The sequence below is a fragment of the Pyrgilauda ruficollis genome, unplaced genomic scaffold (assembly GCF_017590135.1).
Source record: "Pyrgilauda ruficollis isolate IOZ18807 unplaced genomic scaffold, ASM1759013v1 scaffold56, whole genome shotgun sequence".
Lineage (NCBI taxonomy): Eukaryota > Metazoa > Chordata > Aves > Passeriformes > Passeridae > Pyrgilauda > Pyrgilauda ruficollis.
The window spans coordinates 2,223,130-2,244,089 of record NW_024527266.1 but is presented as its reverse complement, the minus strand read 5'-3'; the positions used below and the strand labels follow the sequence as shown (position 1 = coordinate 2,244,089).

At 43.5% G+C, this 20,960-nt stretch overlaps 1 protein-coding gene across 26 annotated transcripts in view; it reads left to right on the top strand.

Moving 5' to 3' along the window:
- The window catches only part of RBFOX2 (RNA binding fox-1 homolog 2), a 165,514-nt gene that overhangs the window by 45,271 nt on the left and 99,283 nt on the right, over positions 1-20,960 (top strand). Inside the window, exon 1 of one of the 26 annotated variants that reach the window (XM_041481545.1) lies at positions 494-535. The exons of 24 other annotated variants lie outside the window; for them this stretch is intronic. In XM_041481545.1, the coding sequence (XP_041337479.1) occupies positions 494-535 (42 nt within the window). Of the gene's footprint in view, positions 1-493; positions 536-12,052; positions 12,251-20,960 lie in introns of those variants that run through there. One more of the 26 variants, XM_041481547.1, reaches the window with a different exon arrangement.

Genomic DNA, 20,960 nt, shown 5'->3' with positions numbered 1-20,960 from the left:
AATTGTAAGATAGGAGGTTCCTCTGCTCCTGTATAATCTTGAAAGTGCCCAAGATCCTTTCTTTGTGACAGCTGCCTTAGCTCTGTTTCTTCCTGAGCTTGCTTATTACTCAAATGGTGTGGGGTATTCAACATCTCTGAGTCAGTCCTTTGTTCTGTCTCACAGTAATAATATCTGCTGTGTATGAACCTTGGACTGGTCTGATGTTTTGATTTTCCTTTAAGCTCTCTGGTCAGATTTCTATCATGAATGTGTTTAGAAAAGAGATTATTATTGTTATTTTTCTTTAATTAACATAAACAAGCCCGTCCTTGCTACCCTACCTGCATGAAGAAAGGACTGAGAGGATTCAGGAGGAGCATTTCCTCAGGCTGGGCAGGGAGCGTGCTTCTGCCTGCCTGCGGCTGGGATCTGCACCTGTGTGCCTTTCAGCAAGTACAGCCCAGCTTCTGCGCCGTGCCCGTGCCGGCCACTTCAGCGGGACCCCGAGTAAATGAACGGGATCGCTTTCTGTTCTGCTGGCTTCCCCTGCACGGTGAGTGAGCAGCTCTGCTTTGGCTGGGCAAGGATGCCGTGTGCAAGCAGCCTACCTCAGCGAGCTAGGCAGATGCTCCTGAGAATAGCTGGTGGATGGAAGATGGTTTCATTCTTCTTAGTGTTAAGGGAGAGGTATTTCTAGCAGTAGCATAATGTTGCTCAGAGCAGGCATTTGCCAGATGGTTTCAGCTCCCCTGAGGTTTTGGGATGTGAAGGGGAAGGGGCCAGGAACACGCTTTTGATTCATTCCATTAGTAGATTAATCGGCACTGTCCTGGCTTAATAAGTCTCTTAGATTTCCCAGTGGAAAATGGCACATGTAATTCTGCCCAGGTCACGCTCTGCACCCCTGTGTTGAAGCTTTCACAGCAAGATGCTGTGCTGCTGCAGGCAACATCTGCAAAGCAAGACTGGGGGTGGGAGGGGGCAGGTTTTTTGGTGGAGGGAGAGGTGAGAAAAATCTTTTTAGTAGAAACTGTTAAATAATGCTTTAACATTATTTAAGTGGGAGTGAAATAGGTTGTGAGAATCTGCTTGAATTCTACATTTTGGTGGGGACATATTTTAAAAAAATCTTGCAGTGATAATTTGATGTTAGGAGGCTTTTTTCCTCCCCTTCCATTCTGTATTAATTGCCAGCTAGATTGCATTTTCCAGGAAGTCTGTGATTAGAGGACAAGGGTGCTCTTCCTGATAAAGGTCAGAGGCTGCTGTCTCCAGGGGCTGTTGATAAAATGATGAGAACTGTCTCATGGATTTTAACTGGAAACCTCAGCAGATGCTGTGCTGCTTTTTACCTGGGGGTGAGGGCAGGTAGTCCCCCATGACCTGTCTCTTCCCACCTCTGTTTCCAAAGGCCAGCCAATTGTTCAGTGGATTTAGTTGCTGCTGCTGCCCACACAAGAGGTTTGTAACTCATGGCGTTTTAGGAGGAATCTGTGTTTTTAACTCTTGCTGCCTTTGGATTTCAACAAGCTGCACTCTGATGTCACAGCAGCATCAAGGCGGCTTGCTGCCAGGCCCCATAAAGGTTTAGCCGTAGGATTGCATCTCATGAGACCCACTGAAATTCCTTTGTAGCTGGATTTTGCTGAGGAGGCAGTTCAGGTACTACCAGCAAACACATCTTTGTGTTTTCTGGTCCATTGTTCCTGCTACATGTGGAGAGCATGGGCTACCCTTTCTTACAGGTCAGGAGGACAGCAGTGGCTAACACTGGCAACAGTTTGATCCTCATCTTTATTTCTAGGGCACCTGTCACCCTGGCTCCTTGCCATGGTCTCTCTAAGCTAAAACAGTGCTGCTCATTTCCAAGTGCTTGGAGAACAACATCTTGTTTTCCATCCATTTATGGCAACTAGCTCCGATCCTTTGCAGGGTCTGGAGGAAGACTGACAGGGGCCAAAGGAGTAAATGTCATGAGACTCGAGCTTTCTGTTGAAAGCTGAGATAGAGATATTTTACATCCCGTGGTATATGGTAGCCGGATTTAGGCTCCTTGGTATTTCCAGTAGAATGGCATTTTAGAACTGGGAGCTGAACTCTGACAGCAGCGTTGTCCCCAGTTGCTGTCAACTTCAACCCAGACAGAGAACTGCTGTTTTTCTTGAGCAGCTGCTGCTGCAGAGCAGGGTACGGGAAAAATGATCGTCTCTGTAATAATTTGAAATAGACAGATAGAGCCAGCCCTCTGAATTTTACTCAAGAATTAATCTAATCACTGTGTAATATGTTCTTACTGGTTTATCCTACCTAAAGGGCAAAGTTAACTACATTAAGCACAATTTGGAGCATTTGATTTCTTTCAGACTTAGACTTTGGATACAGCTGACTATCTCTGTACGAATTTCGAGGTTTCTGGGCGTCTCTAATCCGGTTTGTAGTGACATTACCATTAGATAACCATAGAAAGGCCTTTATCTGAAAGGGAAGCTGCATTCTTCAGGTCACACAAGGATGAAAAAAGATTGTTCTGGTCACTGTTGCTTTCTGGAAATTTGGGAACAGGGGAACAATTTAATATACTGTTGCTTTGTTATCCAAGTGAGTCGCTTCTCTAGCAGTTACAATACTTATCAGATGGTGTGGTTACACTTCAGAGCTTAAATTTGGATTCAGATAAAATGAGACTATGTCGCATAGGACCTAGGACACAATAAATGGATGTGTTGACTAGCCATAGTTACTTCAAACCATTCATTTCATCTAAACCAAGTGTGAGTTGCTACTCATACTCAGTCTGTCTGTATTAGAAAGGGATTGGAAGAATAAGGAGATTGCAATTAATATCTAATGGAAGAGTCTAGTTTTGCCAGGGTTTGATCAGAAAATGCAACAGAATGGAATTCACAGTACTGTTTGGATATGGGGTTTTTTAGTTTGTTTTTCTTTTGTCATGGTTGCCTGTCAGAGAACAAAGGGAAGGTGGATGAGCCTTAATGTGAGCTGAGCTGAAGGTGTTTGAAGGTCACAGTATGTGACCCCCACAGACTGCAGTGATGCTGAATATCAGATCTATAGCCAGTCTGCTCCTACGAGAGCCAAACTCCTCCTGATTCAAGTACAATCATTGACACAAATGCCAGTCTGTTGGGACATCCCACATGACAAGTGCAGGTGTTTTCAGTACTCACTGCATGTGAGATCTGTTAAATCATAGGTAGGTATCTATCTGTATGCCTCTTGGAAGTCCCATATTAAGTATATACACTAAAAAGACTTTGAAGAATAGATTCTTTCTTGTTAATAATGTGGGAGATCAGTAGTGCAGTTAGCCTTTACACATACACACTTTTCTAAATTGTCTTATGCCCACAGTTCCCCAAGGAACCAGTCAGATGGAGGGAACTGTTTGCTGCAGCCACGAGAGTAATCCAGCTAGATGGTGGTGGCACAGGTATGGTTAAGAGTGCTTTGCTCAGAATGAGATCAGAAGCAGAATTGCATTTCTGACAACTGACCTTTGCTGATCATTGTGAATTGAAGTTGGGGATATTATATTCTGTAACTAAAATTTTCTGGCAGCCTTTTTGTCATCTTGAAATCTTTCTCTGTTTTATATCTATTTATACCTCTTTTCTTATGCTTTATTAATGCCTTTTACATTTGAACAGTCTGCTGTTCCTTTATGTGGCTTGACAACTGCCAATACCCTTGTTGAAATATTTTGCTTTTAGTTCTGCTAATGGCGATTTTGCCTGGGTTTTCTTACTCCCATTATGTAATGGAAGTATCTGCAGTCCCCGACACGTGGGTTTGGTCTCTTTCCGCCCACCCATACTTATCACAGGTTGATGCTGTGTTCTACCAAAGTCTTTTAGCAATTCAGTTTTGTTGTTTTTCAGGAGATGTCATTCAGTGTTTATTGGTGTTATCTCTTCATTAGCTGCAGACATTCCTTTCTTCTTTGCTGATTATATGCTTGTGCCATTTCCCACGCTGAAGCTATATTTCAGGCATTCAGTTATTTTGTCTTCATTAGTTACCTAAGGCTGCTAGGGAAAGTCATGGATTATTCTTCTTCTCAGAGGGTCAAATGAAAGAATGTTATTTGAATAAAAGAAGAAATAAGGCACCTGTGACAATAAGGATAAAAAAATGGGCAGAATGTAGTATTTGCTAACTGATTTCTTCCCTCTCATAGGTGTATTTACAGTTTACTTCAAGGGTTTATTAGCCTTTGAGTCTCTCTGAGTTTAAGAGAATGCATTTTATACCCTTAAAAAGGGACATTAAAACCCAGTTTTCAACCCAAGCAATAAAGGATAGAATTTTATTCTTCTCTGTAGCAATGTTACTATCCCAGGATTTGTAAACTGCTTTCTAAGCCATAGTAAATTAGATCCCAGCAGTACAGGGCCTCTGTAGATAAATATAGTAGCCATTATACCTTGATATAGTCTTATTGCCTAGGAAAATACTACTGTTATTGAAAAGGAATTTGCTCAGGGCAAGAAGATATCCATTACTTCCTGAATAACTCACTAACATTGTTAACCTTCCTTGCACAAACAAGCCAGGAGGAGTCCCTTTCTGCAGGATGGTATTACTCTCCATCTGTATTCCCCTTTATCATCAACAGACCTAAACCAAAGTTTCAGCATATTAATAAATGCCCCTGTGGTCCAGGCAAGAGAGCTATGTGCTGTCTTCCCCTTTCCCTACTGTTGCAATACTTTCATCTTCATACCCTTTCTTAATTTCAGGGATGTTGCTGTGCTGATGAATCGCTGATGCAGTGCAGCTACTTGACATGGTAAACACAGAGACAAAAAAAAATGGGGTAATGATGCTGTAGCTCGATTGATGAGGTTTTGGAAGCAGTTTCCTTCTTGCTATCTGAAGTTTCACACCTTGAATTGCATGCCATCAGTTCATCCTTTGGTATAGCTTCCTTTGTGGACTATGAAGAGATGAGGTGTTGATGTAGGAGCTGAGCTGATTTTTTTGTTTTTTTTTATGACTTCCTCTTCTGAATCCACAGCCAAAGAAATACCCTATTTAGCACTGACAAGTCTAGGGCACAGAGCATCTTTCTGCCCTTTATCAGTTCAATTGGATATTGTACTCCTGATTGACACTAAAAATAGACTTTTGGAATTTGATGCTGTGTAATAGCTTTCTGCTTCTTCATAGAAAAACTGAAGGGAGATCAACGTTTTTCCCTTTATGAAGGTATTAAGGCAGTTATTAGCTAACCAAACTTAAAAAAAGTTATGTTTAAATACCAGAGTTGGAGCTTGCTCTGTTTCCCTCTTACAAGTACCTAAATATATTTGCTATATGCCGGTTCAGTGTGGACTTCAGACTAGATCTTGTGTGATAGAATGCAGAAGATACAGCCTGAAAATCAAGCCTAGGGTGGCAATGCAGCAGCAGAGAAGCTTTTTCTTCTGTAGATGTTCAGCTTGCTAGATTCTCCTCAGAAGGTATTGGAGGATTGCAGACTTCACTCCTGATCCACCATAGTAAGGCTGACAGGTATAATTCATGGAAATTCCCACTTGGCTGCCCAACTCATCTTTGCTATATCCTGGGAGTGGCTGCATAGTCATTCTGTTTCTGCAGATGAATGCCCAACCTGGAGCTGTGAGAATTCCCTACATCTAAATGCTTGCATGCTCTTCAGTGTTTGACTTTGAATTCTCTGGCTTCACAATTCAGTTTTGTTTGTGTGGGTGTTCTTAGTTTTAATTTAAAAGTGTATTTTTGGGAACATGTTTTCAGTGAAGTACCTTTCCTAGTTAGTGATCTTTTTTCTCTTGAAGAATTGGCAGTGCCTTCCTGAATAGTGCTCTTGAGCATAGTTGTGAGGAGAGGAAAATCCCAAACACACTGTAAAAAGCTTTTCTTGGTATCCATTTCTTTTTTTTTCCTTATGTACTTGAATGATAAACCTATGAATTGAGATCTCCTGAAGTTTATTTAAGGACTTAAATTTAACTGCTGTGATAAGTCAGTAGCAGGACAGTCCTTAAAAATTGTTTGCTTTGTTTACATGTCAGGGTGTTTTATTGTTTCAGGCTTTCTGCTTTTTTTGTGGAAGATAAAGTAGCCCTTGATAAGTTGCTTTTAAATAAGTGGTCTCTTTTCCGAAGCCTCGTGCTGTACCATACATGCAGAAGAGAAAACAGGGAATCCAGTTTTCCAGTAATGAAATAGGTGGCTCTATAACAAAATGTTGGGTTTTTTTCCTTGTAATATGCCAGTGTTTGGCCTATTTGCTTGGCAAGACATCTGAGAGAAATTGTGGTATTTTTCTGCATGATTTATTGTATGCACTTTGCATTCTTGCTTCCTTTCATAAACAGGATAATGCAGAGTGAGGCTTCCTGTAGTCCTTTTGGATGCTGAGAGGAAATCTACCTTGTGGCTCAGAAATTCTGATAATCACAGATAATCCAGGATCCTGAGCAGAGGCAGTCTCACAAATGAGCAGTACTCTGCCGCCAGGGTAGTCTCCAGCGGCACCCAAAGGAGCAAACCGACCTCAAAGAAGATCCTCTTATCTCCATAGGAACTGCATGTGTGCCCAAGGCTGCCTTCTGTGCCTCTTTCCAGCCCCATCTCTAATCTTCTTTCAAAAATACAAAACAAACCCCAAATAAAAATCAATCAATCAAACCAAATAAAACCCCCCAAGACACAAGGCATGCCCGAACCCACGACTAGCAGAGGTCTGATTCCCCTGTTCTCTTCCTGGGACCTTCTGTTGGAGTCAGATAAGCCATGGAAAGCAGCCACTGAATTGGAGAAACTTCCCTCTGGGCCCCGTAGAGCATGTTGCTGTTCCAGTCTCCAGTCAGACCTTTTGTAGATGGTTCTTGAAATGTTTGCTGTGGTAGGACAATGATTGAGTCTACATCCTCGGTCTGAATCCAGCTTCTGTATAAAATGTGGACACTCAGTGTGGCTTTTGGCTGTGAGGAGCTGCTTTCCTTCAGTTTGAAATTAAATTTCCCTTTTCAACCTGCTGCAATCTCATGCCTTCAGCGGTAGCGCTGCTGTCCTGACGCAGTCTTTTGCTGTGATGGAGGCTGGCCAAACTCAGCGAGCAGCACCAAGGCTTTAATAATAAAGGGCTGCAAGAAACACCTGCATTTGGTGTTGCCATTGCGTCACACTTGTACTTTTGGCCTTATGGCAGGTTTAATGTTAGTGCTTGTATTTAGAGCTCCAAGTGCAGGTGATGCAGTTCAAAGCAGACTGCAGTGTCCACATTTAAATATGTTCACAGCTGTAGTACAGTTAAAACCCACTTGTTATCTGGTTGCATCCCTTTTGTTTGCAAGCTCGAGCTAGATAAGAGAGCCACAGAGCTGTTTGTTGGGTAGCTGTTGGAACATCTTCCTTAGTTACTGCTGGAATGGAAGGCATTTTATCACAGACTGCAACAGCTGACTTTTCTCCAAATATAGAACAGAAATACGTATTGAATGCTTTGGCTCTTCCTTCAGTATTGGGAATGTTTCTACCTTTTCCCCATAGTAGCAGATCAATGCAGTTGCTGGGGTTTCTGTTCTTGAGAAGCCTTAAAAACACATCATCATCTTCCAGCTCTGACTATGGATTTTACCTCCTGTCGCTAGGATTCCCTTGTAAATTTTATTTTTTCCCTTTCTAATTTTCTTTCTATTTTCTTCTCTCAGCTTTTCTTTTTTTTTTTTTTTCACTTGCTAGAATATATACAAGTATTCAAGTGCGGGGATGTGACAGGGAAGCCCAATAAGCAATCTGTCTTTCTAGGAAAAATATGCTACTGTACCTCTGGTCCCACTCAAGTGCTGAGTGTGTACGTAGGTGCATCGGCTTGGTCTCTATTCTCCTTACACATATCCAGATGCAATTGTCACAATCAATCATTTTAACTAAGCTACCGCTAATTTATATTTTTACAATTGATTGCTCTTTTCTGTCAGGATGGAATCTAATATGTACTTACTCATTTTCAGTGTAACATTTCTTGAACTAAGAAATTGTTTTCTCTAATTTAGCAAACTGGAGGGTGTTCTTTGACACCAGCCCCCCTATGCCTCCCGCATGTGTTGTCGCATTAGAAATTCCCGATGATCAGATGGGATTTTCCCTCTGTTATGAAGAGGTGCTCATCTAACCACTCATCCTGTGTGCTGTCTAATATGATTTCAGTGGTGTGTAGCAGACACACCAGCTCGTACCCTGTCTTGAGCTTTATCTGCTAGAATGTTAATCCACGAGCATTTGAAATCATACGCCTCTGAGACACAGTCAGCTAGAAACAGATAACAACTGTTTGAAATTGTGCCGTGCCCATTCCCTGTTTGCCCACTTAGATCTTTCCTAAATAGGCTAGAACTTTCTGTAAATTATTTTTTAAGCATTTGTCTTATTTGAAACTTATGTGCCAGCAGTATATTTGGGTGGAGTTTATGCACATAATTGAGTAGTCACATAATTCTTGTATGTAATTAAAACTTTTGATACGGGTACAGAAACAGGTAGATTTTTTTTTTCATTTTTCCCAGTGTCTCTCATTTTTCCAAATACTTTTATACAGTATTAAATAGGTGGTTACTTGCTCCCTTTTTTCTCTTTCCTCTTTTGTTACTTGCTAAGACCTTCCGTACTTCTCTAACAAGCATTAAAGTCTTTGCAGACTTCTTTCTTCCCCTTTCACTTCGATTTACACAACAGCCTCCCATCAGAAAAGAGGGACCAATGTTTCACTAGGCTACAGCTCTCTGAACATTTTTCTTATAGCTTGGTATATATTAATTTTAAAATCTTTTCCTTTCTACTTTTAATCCTTTTTGAGACATGAAAGATCCCTAAGAGATAATGTGTATTTCCACACACAGCAGCCTTTATAAGCTCCCTGACACTTACCCTGTAAACTACTGTTGTTGGGATTATGGCAAAACGTTTGCAGGGCATCCTAGCTACCTGTGTCAGAAGCCTTTCTTAGTCATGTCTGTCTTTGTTTTTCTGGAATAAGCATTGACATACTGTTGTCCTCTTGCTCCTTAGAGAATATTTTGTGTTCTTTTAGAAGAAATTTTTCAGAAGGAAATGTCTCGTATGGATACTCTTTACATACCAGCTAATGTAGTTGAAAAATCTTTAAAAAAGCATAACGAAGACCTAATTACTCATCTAGTTGTTCCTCTCTGCCTACCTTCCCCCGCACCCCAAATTGTATCAGCCAAGCCAAATCTTTTTCTTGTTTGTAATCTGAGGCTAAAATGGCACTGCTACCAGTTCTGCAGCTGTGGATATTCGTGGGCATGTGCTTCATGTTCTTTGTGTTGGTTTGAACCTCTGGGCAGCAGCAGCTCTCATGAAGCAGGGTGGTGGTGCATCTCAAGTCCTCCCACAGCCTCATTTCCTGACCTGCTGGGTGCTTCTCTCACTGCCTGAGAATATTGGATGTTGAGAAACCTGCTCTTGCAGTTCATCAAACAGGGCTCCTGCTCCAGGACAAAGGTATTACATCACCAGAAGTCTGCTGCTCTCAGTAATCTTTCTGTGTGCCTTCCATGGAGAGGTGGTGGCCTTGTAGCAACAGTGGCAAATAAATTTTGAGGTAGTATTTAGGTGATTCAAGGAGGGTTCATGGGTCTTGTTTTGATTTGGAGGTTGAATGTGACCTGCACAATGTGGAATTACTGGGATGATTTGTAACAAGCCTCAGTTATTGAAATTAACAAATAGGCTTTTTCTGAAAGTTTTTATTTTCTTTCCCTGAAGGTGGCCTAAAGGATGACAGCTGGGGGAAGAAGGGGAAGAATTTACGTTCCTTTTTTTTTTTTTTTTCCTTTTCCTATGTTTTTAATTAGGGACATTTTTAATAAATGTTCAGCTTAGTTTTAAGACTCATCCTTTTCAAGTCTTTTGTAGGAATACATATGAAGTAGGATTTATTTGGGTTTGCTTACCTGATCCATGTGTCTTCTCACTTTTTCCCCTGCACACAAGGAATCTCAGCTTTCATTTAAATGATGGTAGGATCCTTTTTGAATTATGGTTCTGGATCAGAAGAAAACCTTGAAAATGCCATCAAGGTTATCTGGTGTAGAAATGTCTGCTTCAATCTGCAGGCTGGCTGAACTAGTTGCTGCTGCTGGTGTGACCCTGCTTCAGGGATGTTAACAGAAGTGTCTAATGGTGATGCAAATGTCAGCATTACTGCTGTTTTGCTCCTCAGAGCCTTTGAGAACAGGTTTGTGGATCACATGTTTCACTCTTTGGAGACTGTGGGGCATAGGCTTTAGTGCAGTAAGTGATTTTTAGGAACATTGCTTTTCACCCTCTCAACCTGACCCATTGTGCAAAAAAGTGAGAGCAGATGGCAGACCGAAGCAATGCCATAATGGAGCAACCCTGTGCAATCCCAGCTTTCTGGAGGAGCTCCTTTTCCTGAGCAACAGGGCTTGGGTTTTCTGGGCTGGAAAGTCAAGTGTCGTCTTGCTTGTCTTTAACCAGCAGATCCCTATGACTGCTGTATCCTGGTAATGGGAATAAGCCTTTTCTCCAGGTTTCTATGTGGGACTGCAGTGACAGTCATGTATTTATTTCCTTCCAGCCCATTGGCATACCACACGCTCAGGTCTGTTCCTGGGACAAGCCTGCCCTGGGGTGTGTCTGTGGCTCGCTGAAGGCGAGGGGAGCCTGGGGGGTGCAGGCGTCTGGGCTGGCTGTGACAGGAGGCCCATCCATTTGTCACCCCGTGTCGACAGGGCCTTGTTTGGAGCCCGACGTGTGCTTTGCTCCAAGCCCCCTGCATTGCATTTAAGTAATCTGTAAGTAGTGGAAGCGGAGGTGATATGTAAAATAGCCCTATTTCTATATCTTTAGCTGAGATAAAAATATTTCTTCAAAACTCATTTCCAAGGAGACCAGTACCTCAATGAAAACACTTTTTTTTTTTTTTTCCCCCTTCCCATTTGAGATGAGGCCATATTTAACTTAGCATTTGGAGCCTGGCAAGGGAAGTCAATTCTTCATTTTGAGGCGGGAAGGGAAGGGGGCCTGAAACCCGTTTTCCTAGTTTGGAAGAGCGATTTAACTGATTAATGAGATGCGAGGTGACACTCATCCTGTGGCATCGTGCACGGGGGATGGGATGAGGATTTGTTCGTGCGGGGAAGGGCTTGCTGGCGCTTGTCGAAGGAACTGGGACGAGTGTCTTTCGCTCAGTGCGCCTTTCCTGGGGCTGCCGCCCCACCGGCAGAGCTTTGCAGTCCTGAAATTGGAGCAGGCTGGGAGCGCAAGGCTGTGAGGGCACTTGCCCCAGTCAGACTTGGGGGGAAGCTGCCTTCAGGCAAGTGGGAACCCGATACACTCTGAGGAACCGGAGCCAGCTGCTGCCTTCCCTCTAGCAGTATGCAAGTCTGTAAAATACTCATGTGGAGCCACCTGCGAAAGCAAATTAACCCCTTTATCTGTCGCTTCTCTTCCCCAGCTCACACCGACAGTGGTTGTTCTTCCTGAGGGAGCTCCAGGGCTGGCACACACGGATTTTCTCCTTAGCTTCAGGATCCCTGTAGTTACGCTCCTTGATGCCTGTCAGTGGTTAATGGTTAAATATAGCTACTGAATTGTGACCGAATTTGGGGTGTTGACTAAGGGGTAGATGAAGATGTGCAGAACCTGCCTATGGCACCCTGCATAGCTCCTGCATCTACGGATGATTCCTGGAGGAGCAATTAGTGGATGGAGGGAATGGGTCCCTCGCCCCCAGTGACCTTGGAGGACAAGGTTTTTCTCTGCTTCATTCACGGCTACAGTTCCCTTTTCCGAAGTAAGCGCTCTCCAGCACTGGGAGCCGGGCTGCATTTATTACTAACCCCACCCATCCCTGCCTATTGCAAGAATCTTGTGAGGCCGAGATTGTGTTTTTAGAAGCAGAATGACAGAGAGAAATTCCCTGGAGGCGAATGCAGAGTGTGTGCTGTGCACGCCAGTACAGACACACGGGGCTGGGAACTCCCAGGGAGAGATTAAGTGCGAGAGAAGAGCGCAGAGCAGCCAGAGCTGGAGGAGGGGGGTGGAGGAGGCGAGACGCTTTCTAAGCCTCAAACTGAGCCGTTCGGATTTTTTTTTCTTTAAGAAAAAAAAAACCAAAAACACCCTCTACCAACCTCGGTCTCGACAGTCTTACTGAAGTGCCTCTTGTGTTGCCGGATCATCTCACTGCTGGGTTTGAAGGACCCAGGCTAACATGATGTACCTCTGGGTGAGTAGGAAACGTGTGTGAGGGCTTGCACACTTTGCACATATAAGGAATGGAAAGCTGAAGGACTCTGCACTAACGTGAGCGGCCTTCACTCTTGGGCTTAGCTCTGTGCAGCCTCTACTCACTGTGGGCTAGTTTTCCCTTCTAAAAAATAATATTTTGAGCTAGTACTATAACTGGGTATCAAGCAGGCTTTTCCTGTGGTTATAAGTGCCTCTGGAGAGAGCAGTTTTGGGCAGGTGCCTTGGAGACAAAATTTTTGGTATAATGCTGCTCACTGTCTGCCAACTGAGAGACCTGTGTGTGTATATATAATTTTTTTAATGCATAAAGCTGTTCCCATGTGCCTCTGCTTTATGGGATTTTTGGTGTTACTGAGAGACATCCCAGGTAGTGAAGGAGTGCTGCTGAAAGGGATCTGTAAGTCTCTGAAGGCTAGGAGAGGAGCCGGAAGGGGTTAGATAGTTTTGCAGTTTTGGACTTTGAGGATGGGGGGAGAAGCTCTTTTGAGAAAAGCTGGATGCAAGCTTGTTTTTCCAGAAGTGGCACAGTTACTCAAGTTTCTGGTGGAGTATGGAAAATGTCAGGAAAAAACATGTGTAAAGTGTTATATAGATCCAGCAAGCAAAGTAATAGCTTATACAAAAGCATATATATTTTCAGCCTTTGAGCAAGGACTGGAATTTCCACTGGAGCAGTCAGCTTTTAGACTGCTCAGTGATCAACGTATAGTTTTGTCTGCTCCTGGGCACCCTTGAAATCAGTAGTTTGCCCTTGGGTTTCCTTACCCAGATATGTGAGGTAAAGAATAGTTGGGTTCCAAGTTTTTGGTTTGATTTGTTTTTTGGGTTTTTTTTTAACTCATAACGAGAAGGTTCTCTCTGTCTCTGTCTGCTTTGAGTCCAGCTCCCCATCACTCCCAGGAACAAACACTGGTTTATTTTAGCAACAAAGCAAGCCTTGGAACCCAGGGAGAAGGATTTGACTTCTCTCCTTTGCACATACACACACTATCTTTGTTGCAGGGTAACCTGATTCTTCACAGGGGTATGCACACTTGCCTGGTTTCATCCAGCAGGCCCTGCTGGCAGGCACGTCCCCCTTGTGCACTCAGCCCCTTGCCACAGCCGGGTGTGTGGCACCTCTGCTTGCGGTGCTGGTTCTTAGGGAGAAAGACTGGGCAGGACCCATGGCTCAGCTTAGATTTGTGCTTGGTTTGGTGGGTGGGGTGAGAGGAGAAGTAATTCAGCCAATGCTGCTGCTGATTTTAGATAAGGAATGAACAATGGAGATGTTCCTTACTCTGCTGAAATGGGGAGGATGAGTGTGGGAGCAGAGGAGAGCTGCCCTGCTGTCTCACCACCTGTGCTGAGGGGTGTGTGAGCACTCTAGTATAAAATATAGGTGTTAGCCTGCCTAAAGACCAGCTTTGGCCCAAAACATGAAGCACTGACCTAGATTCTTAAAAGAGGGTTGAGTTTTGGGATGCTTGCCAATGGATGAACCCCATTGGCTGCTGCTTCTGCCTGCACTCTGAACTTCGAGCAGCACTACCGCTGTGTTTGCATTGCAGTTAAACTTCAGAGAAGTAGAGAAAATAAGTATTAAATGCTTGAATAGCTGAAGGGGTTTTAAAGTCATCATCTGGGCACTCTGCCATGATAATTAAAAAAATTAGTGAATTTTTGCTATCTAGATATGATCTTTCCCTTCTCAGTACAGGTTGCACTATTACTTTTGGGGAATCTCCTTCTTGGACCTTTCAGGGACCTTTTCCTCTGTGCCCATTTATGTTTCTGCTTTAAGCTCTTTTTATCCTGGCAAGCTGCATAACCTTTAGTGGTAAGAACAAGGAGCCTCAACTGACAGATCTGGTTTGGTGTAGGGTTTGTTGTGCCTCGGCTGTGCCAGTTTCTTGCTTTCCTGCTCACAGGTTCCCCTCTGCCTCTCATTCTCTTTTTGTTGCCTGTGCTATCTTTTTTTCTATTCTGTGCCTCTTGTCCTTGGAATGTCAGGACTTCAGTAGATGCATGGAGATTTGTACTGAGTCATTCCTTAATTCAATGCATGAAGCTACATTAATGCAATGTTAAATTTGAGGTTTTAAATATGCAAGTCCTGAAATCCAGAATTAAGATTCCCACAGCAACCATGTTTCTCCCGCAGCCCCTCATCCCCCGGGGGTACATGTTACAGAATTATCTTCTTTGAAGAGATTGTGCAATATTGAGTGCTGTCAAGTTTGACAAACAGTAAAATAAAAAGGAGAATACACCTTCCTCTGCAGCTGTGGTGTGGCATGGATACTGAACCCAGACATGCAGGCTACCTGCAACATCACAGTCCCTGATTATAATGCTGTCTCCGGAATTAAGTGGTGGTGTAGCCTTGGTTCAGTCTGACATTCCTGCTTGCTGAACTGTATTCCCTCGGGTGAAACTTGTTGCAGGATACTCTTAAATATTTGAGAGCCTTGTAGACTGCAGGAGATTGTGGGCTGTGGAGAGCTGGAGAGTAGGAAACTTAAAATATCTGTTATGATGACCTAATGCTTGGCATTGTGAGCGAAGTGAAGGCAGCCGACTATCTGAGCCATTAAATATCAAGAGAGACTATTTATCTTAACACTTTCGTTGTGTAGGATGCAGTTGTATAAAGTCTTTCTGAGGCAGAGATGGTGTGATAGTCTCTCTGATGATGCAAACAGTTTGAGTGTATTGTCAGTGTTGCAACCCAAGGTGGGTATTTGCCTTATGTATAGGAGGTGCCTATAGGAGTTCTGTTTTTGCAGGCAAGTGTTTTGTTTGTGGGGGACCATCTAAGTCTAGATTTGTCTCTTCTCACACTCACCCCCATTTGTGTGCAGCTGTCTGGGCTCTTGAGTTGCTGAAGGGAGCTCCTAGTCATCAGTTCTCTAAATGGGACATGGTAATTTGGGCTGTGAAGGCAAGAGGGTCTTTGTGCTGAGGGTGATCAGGAGTGATAACACGGGGGCAGGTGTTGTGCTGGTGACAGCCAGGAGCAGAGTGGTTTGAAGGTGGGAAAAGCATTAAACCCTTCACTGGATAAGAAAGACCGAGTTTTTTTCATTTATGAGCAGATGAATCTTTGTGTACTGTGAGTCATGAGATATAATCTAGAGTCATTTCATTCCAAGTATTTTCTAAAGAGCATGATGTGTTCTGAGAGTTGCATGTATGAATGTTGCCTTGTTGGAGGTCTATTGTTACAAGAAAGGTTGAAAGGAAAGGGCAGCAGTCCTATGAAGCAATTTATCAATCATCCTTCTCCTGTGCTCAAAGACAGCTGAAACTATCAAAGGCAGGAGAGACCAAGGTAAGGGAGGTCCATGCTGTTGCTAGGCTTCTGGTAGGAAAGCACTGGATTCATTGCTCTGTTTATAGTGGGTATGGATAATTTCCTCATTTCTCGCAGCCGTGTACAGAGTACATGCTGAGTGTTTGTCAGAGGGCTGGCTGCCTATTGCAATGAGAAATGATTTCTTTCTCTGGAGCCCTGTGAAAGTGAAGATCCTACCTAGACCCACTAATTACCATATAGCAAGAATGGTGCTAGTAAGCTTGCCAAGCTCATTTTGAATTTTTTTGTTGGTTTTCTTCCTGACCTGTCTTTTACTTGCCTTTTTGTCACTTAAAAGTCTCTCTTTGCATTCACTGGAATAATTTTTCCCCCTAGGCTCCGAGCTCATCAGCTTTACCACCAAGGGATTGGAAACCCAACTCTGCTGCCAAACTTGAGTCTTAGCAACGAGCTCTTCCTCACGCCAGGTCTTTCTATTATTTGTTTGGTCTTTTTTCATGAGAGGTAGCTACTGCCAGTGAAAAGTATGGACATAATGTTTGATAGCAGCAAAACAAGTGGCTGTCCAGGGAAGACTGCCTCCCTGCTTTCTTCTGGTATGGAGCCTGGGGCAGCTCTTGCTGGGGAAGTCTAGCTGTGCCTCTAGGTCTTTGGCTGGAACCTGTTTGGTAGGTGTGGCTAATGAATGTCAACCATCATCCAAAGCTCTGACAGGAGGGAGAGCGCAGGTGCTGCGTGTGAAAGGTGTGTGCGTGGCGTGGGTGCTGCTGAGAGAGGTGGAGATGGAGTTGCCTCTGGGAGACTGAGGCTGTGAGGATGTAGAAAGGTTTTCCTGAATGAATGTTAGAGGTCAGGTCTTGGTGAACTTCTGTGAGTATGTTAAAAGACGTTTTGTGTTAATACAAAGACTGATTTTTGGATTCTTGCTCTGGAGCAGAAAAGCCCTGGAAAATCATAAAATGGAGCTCATGCGAAAATCCTCGAGCTAGTAGCCTGTAAGCTGATTCCCCAGCCTGCAAGTCCCTGTGGTGCCATGCTGTGGCATGCATACGTAGCAGCTTGAATCCAGAAGTAATATAGTTATGTTTGTCCAGCGCTGCAGCTGAGGTAATGAGTTCTGCTGCTCGATAAGGTTTATTAACTTTGGTGCAGCACCTCATGAACATGGTTATACTGCTTCCACACTTGAGCTGCTCTGTGCACAGATGGGTTGGGGATGTCTGCATTGCGTTCCTCTGGGGCTTTGTGTGACAAAGCAACTTGCATCTATTTGCATCTAGGGTTTTATACAGGCTTTGGAGATTTAGGAAACAGAGAAAGAAGAGTGTATGAAAGAGATTATATAATGTGACTGCCTGTGTTATTAGAGGACTAGAGTTGATAATCCAGGTGATCTTGTCCAATTCTGTGTTCCTGCAAGCCTGTAATCTCGGAAGATGCCGAGGTCACTACTGAGACAAGAAAGCCCAGTGCAGTTCAAAAAGAGAAGGTATTTCAAATTAAGCTACTGGCTTCAGAAGACAAAGATTCAGGATCAGTTCTGTAGGCTACAGTGATTTTATCCAGTTTTGTGTAAATCAGGTGTACAGCACATGGCCATCATGTTCCGGAATTCCCTTCTCTGATGAGTCTAAACAAAAGAAGTAGCGGGATGTAGCCTTGCTTAGTTGGTGCATTTCTCCAGTGGCTCTTCTGCCTGACTGCTGTAATCCCACCTGTCCAAACAGTGGTGAGCACAGGGGACTCTGTTTGCTGTGAGCCTGTCCAAGTCTTGGAAGACTGACAGGGGCTGGGTCCTGTTTAAATTAGTTTTTCACAAAACAGCCTGTTTATCTTGGAAGGAAGAGAATAAACTGGAAGAGAGTAAGGAGAGAATACACCTCAGCCTTTGTGATTACCAGCTGAAAGCTTGAGGAAGAGTGCAGATAATAGCAATTACAGGCTGAACATCTGTGTTTCCTGCACTTCCCATGGTACTTATTTGCTAATCTTAATTCCATTAGTGATGGAACTTTACTGTTTTCACAGAATCATAGAATTCTTAGGCTTGGAAAGGTCCTCTGGAGATCATCTAGTCCAATCTCTCTGGTAATGCAGAATCACTTAAAGTAGGTGACATAGGAAGATGTCCAGATGATTTTGAATGTCTCCAGAGAGCAAGACTCCATAACCACCCTGGGCAGCCTGTTCCAATGTTCTGCCACTCTCAGTGTAAAGAAGTTCTTGTTCATCCTGAGGTGGAACTTCCTGTGTTTTAGTTTATGGCCATTGCTCCTCATCCTGTCGCTGGGCACCACCAGAAAGAGTCTGGGAACAACCTCTTGGCACCCACCTTTGAGATACTTAAATTTGTTAAGGAGATCCTCTCTCAGTTGTCTCTTCTCCAGACTAAACAGGCACAGCTCCTGAAGTCTGTCCTCATACAAGATGGTCCAGACTCATCATTGTAGTGTCTGCTGAACCCTCTGTGGTATCTCCTTGTCTTTCTTGAAACGTGGAGCCCAGAACTGGGTACAGCACTCCAGGTGTGGCCTCACTAGGACCAGGTAGGAGGGGGATGGTCAGCTCCCTTGACATGCTGGCCACAGTTTTTCTGATGCACTTCAGGATACCACTGGCCCTCCTGGCTGTGAGGGCACGCTGCTGACTCATGGGCAGGTTGTCATCCACCAAGAGTCCCAGGTCTTTCCCTGCAGAACTGGTCTCTAGTAGGTCCTGTACTGGCACTTGGGGTTGTTCCTCCCCAGATGCAAGACCCTGCACTTGCCCTTGTTGAACCTCATTAGGTCTCTCTGCACCCAGCTTTCCAGTCTACCAGAGCTGTCCTAACCCCCAAGGTAATGGCAATGTTATAGGAAAGGTCTCTGAGTGGACCTGAATTGGGGTGGCTTTTTTGCCACAGCTCTAAGCAGTCACTAGGGTAGCAACTGTGTATGTGCGCATGCTTAACCAAAAGTATGGTTGGACAGCTTATGCAATTAGCTGGAAAAGATCTCTTCATAGTTCAGCAAGGGCTACTGGGTACAGCAGGAACTTGAGTGATGTAGAGGGGTCAGAAAAAACATTGTCTGTATGGAGTTGTCAGCTTGGAGAAGGAACTGCAGTCTGTATCTGCAGTACCACAGCTGTGGATGGTACCCCATACCCAAGGCGATGTGATTCATCCTGCAGCCATGCACTGGAGAGGCAAGCTCTGCTGGTGGAGCAGTGCAGATAGTTCCACACTGGAAGTGAAAACAGGCTTGCAGAAAATTAAGAAATCCATTGAGGATGTGCTTTGTGCCCTCCAGTGCTAAATTCTTTTGCTAAAAATGTTAAAGATTCCTCAAAGCTGTGAAGAAGCTTAAACAAGTAATTAAGTTTCCTTCGTCTGTCCCTTAAATTTAGGTTTCATTGTTCTCAGAGTCCTGTGTCTCATGACTAATATAGTGCCTGCACAATGCGCTGGCTGATTTTTTACCAGATGGTCCTTGGGTCTGAAGCTGAATCCAGGGCGAAGGCAGTTAGTTTTTCTCCTGCCTCAAATGAAAGATGCTGTCCCCCACACAATGCTCTGATTGAATCTTGGACATAAGACAATAATGAAGTGAAAATATTTTGACCAGATGACAATTTTTTAAGATATTCTTAGGGATTATTATTCATGATATTTAAGGAGCTGGCATAGAATGATACTAGAACATTTCTGTGTACATTTTTTTTATAATTTATAAATCATCTAGTGTTGAAACAAAGTTTAAATGCAGAAAAATGCTGGAATTCAAATATGTATACGTGGCTAGAAGATAGAAAATGTGCAGTGTGAACTGCCTGTTCCTATTTTTTCACTTTTCATTTTTGTTGTAATGGTCTTTTTCATTCCACCCTCGGTCATGATGGTGATGTCTCCTTGCATCCATTACATACCTTTTGCATGGAGAATCCTTGTGAGTAAGGATAAAAAATCTCTCAGGAAGGTGCAGCATAAGTGGGGTGCATATCTCCCTGGGGACCATCTCAGCAGCACTGCAGAGCAGATTTGCTCTGAGGCCTGTTGGATCCAGCAGTCGTTCCAGCTATTTTCCCTCCCCCTCCTCCTGATTTATTACACTGGGATTTTGGCTGCTGCTTGAGTAAGGAGGAGCAGTGAATGGCGATTACTTTTTTTGGACCAACCAGCTGAAAAGGAGAAGACTATTCAGTGTAGGTGAGGCTACTGACTGTGACATCTTTTAAGAAATGGGTGGGACATCTTTTAAGAAATGGGTGGTTTTGGCATTTTTATATTTTAGTGTTGGGGAAAATTTTCTTCTGCAGAAGAAATTTGGGTGGAATGTATACAGTGTGTGTATGTAACTGCTGTTTTTAAACACCTTTTGGACTGAGAAGTGCTGTAGAAATATGAGATCCTTTAATGCTTTTTCCTTGCATAAGGAATGTCGTCTTCAATGCAGCTGTTAAGCTGTTGCAAACAGGTGTGCAATAAACACCCCTTCCCTTTTCAGCCAAATGTGGTGGTGATGGATACCCTCTCATTTAAATATGCGTGGCTTTCTCTCCTACAAGAATTAAAAACTTTAAAAATAGCTTACATATCTAGAAAGAATATCTGGCCTTGTCCTGTTTCCCTCTTCCCCTCCCCCTTGCTACCAACTCAAATTACCGACAAGCTTTGGAAATTTCGGGGCAGGGGAACAGAAGTGCAGCTGGCCTGCATGTGTTGCACCAGCTGTAATGCAAATGATACATGCTGAAAGAGGCTTTTTTCACTTTTGTAATTCTTGGATATTGTTGTGCAATGGGGACATGCGACAATTTGTCTTAAATGTGTTTGCTGATATGTTCTGCAGAGTATACTGCATCCTTTGTTCCTTGCCAGCAAGAGACAATATCAAAATCTAATTGCCCACTGGCAGCATGTCTGATTGCAGCTGGGACTGTCCTCCTGCCTTCCCCATCCATCAGGCCTGGGGTGATCCCATCACACTTGATACCAGTTAGTGTGGGGCTGGCCAGAACACAGACTTTGGTAGATCCTCAGCTTTCTTGGCTTTTTGGACAATTTGTAATAAACCAAGTTTTTTTTTTTGTTCTTTATTTCTGAAAGTGGCATTGCCTATTGCTCTTCTGCCTGAGAGAGCCAAAGGGAAAGTGCTTGACTGCCTGTGCCCTGGTTGTTTGTGGGTATCAGTCAACTTTTCTGCTGCTTATCTGAAGCAGTAAAAATACAGGCGCTGGTGGTTCAGTTGTGTAAAAACAAAAGCTGATGTTGATTTAATCCCATTACACTGCGTTGATCTCTCAACCACTGGACTCTTAGTAGGATTCCAGCTTTAATCCTGTAAGGATCAATCTGGCCCATTGCTTTTCTGTCCTGATCCTAAATCCCCCTTTAATCTTGTTAATTATA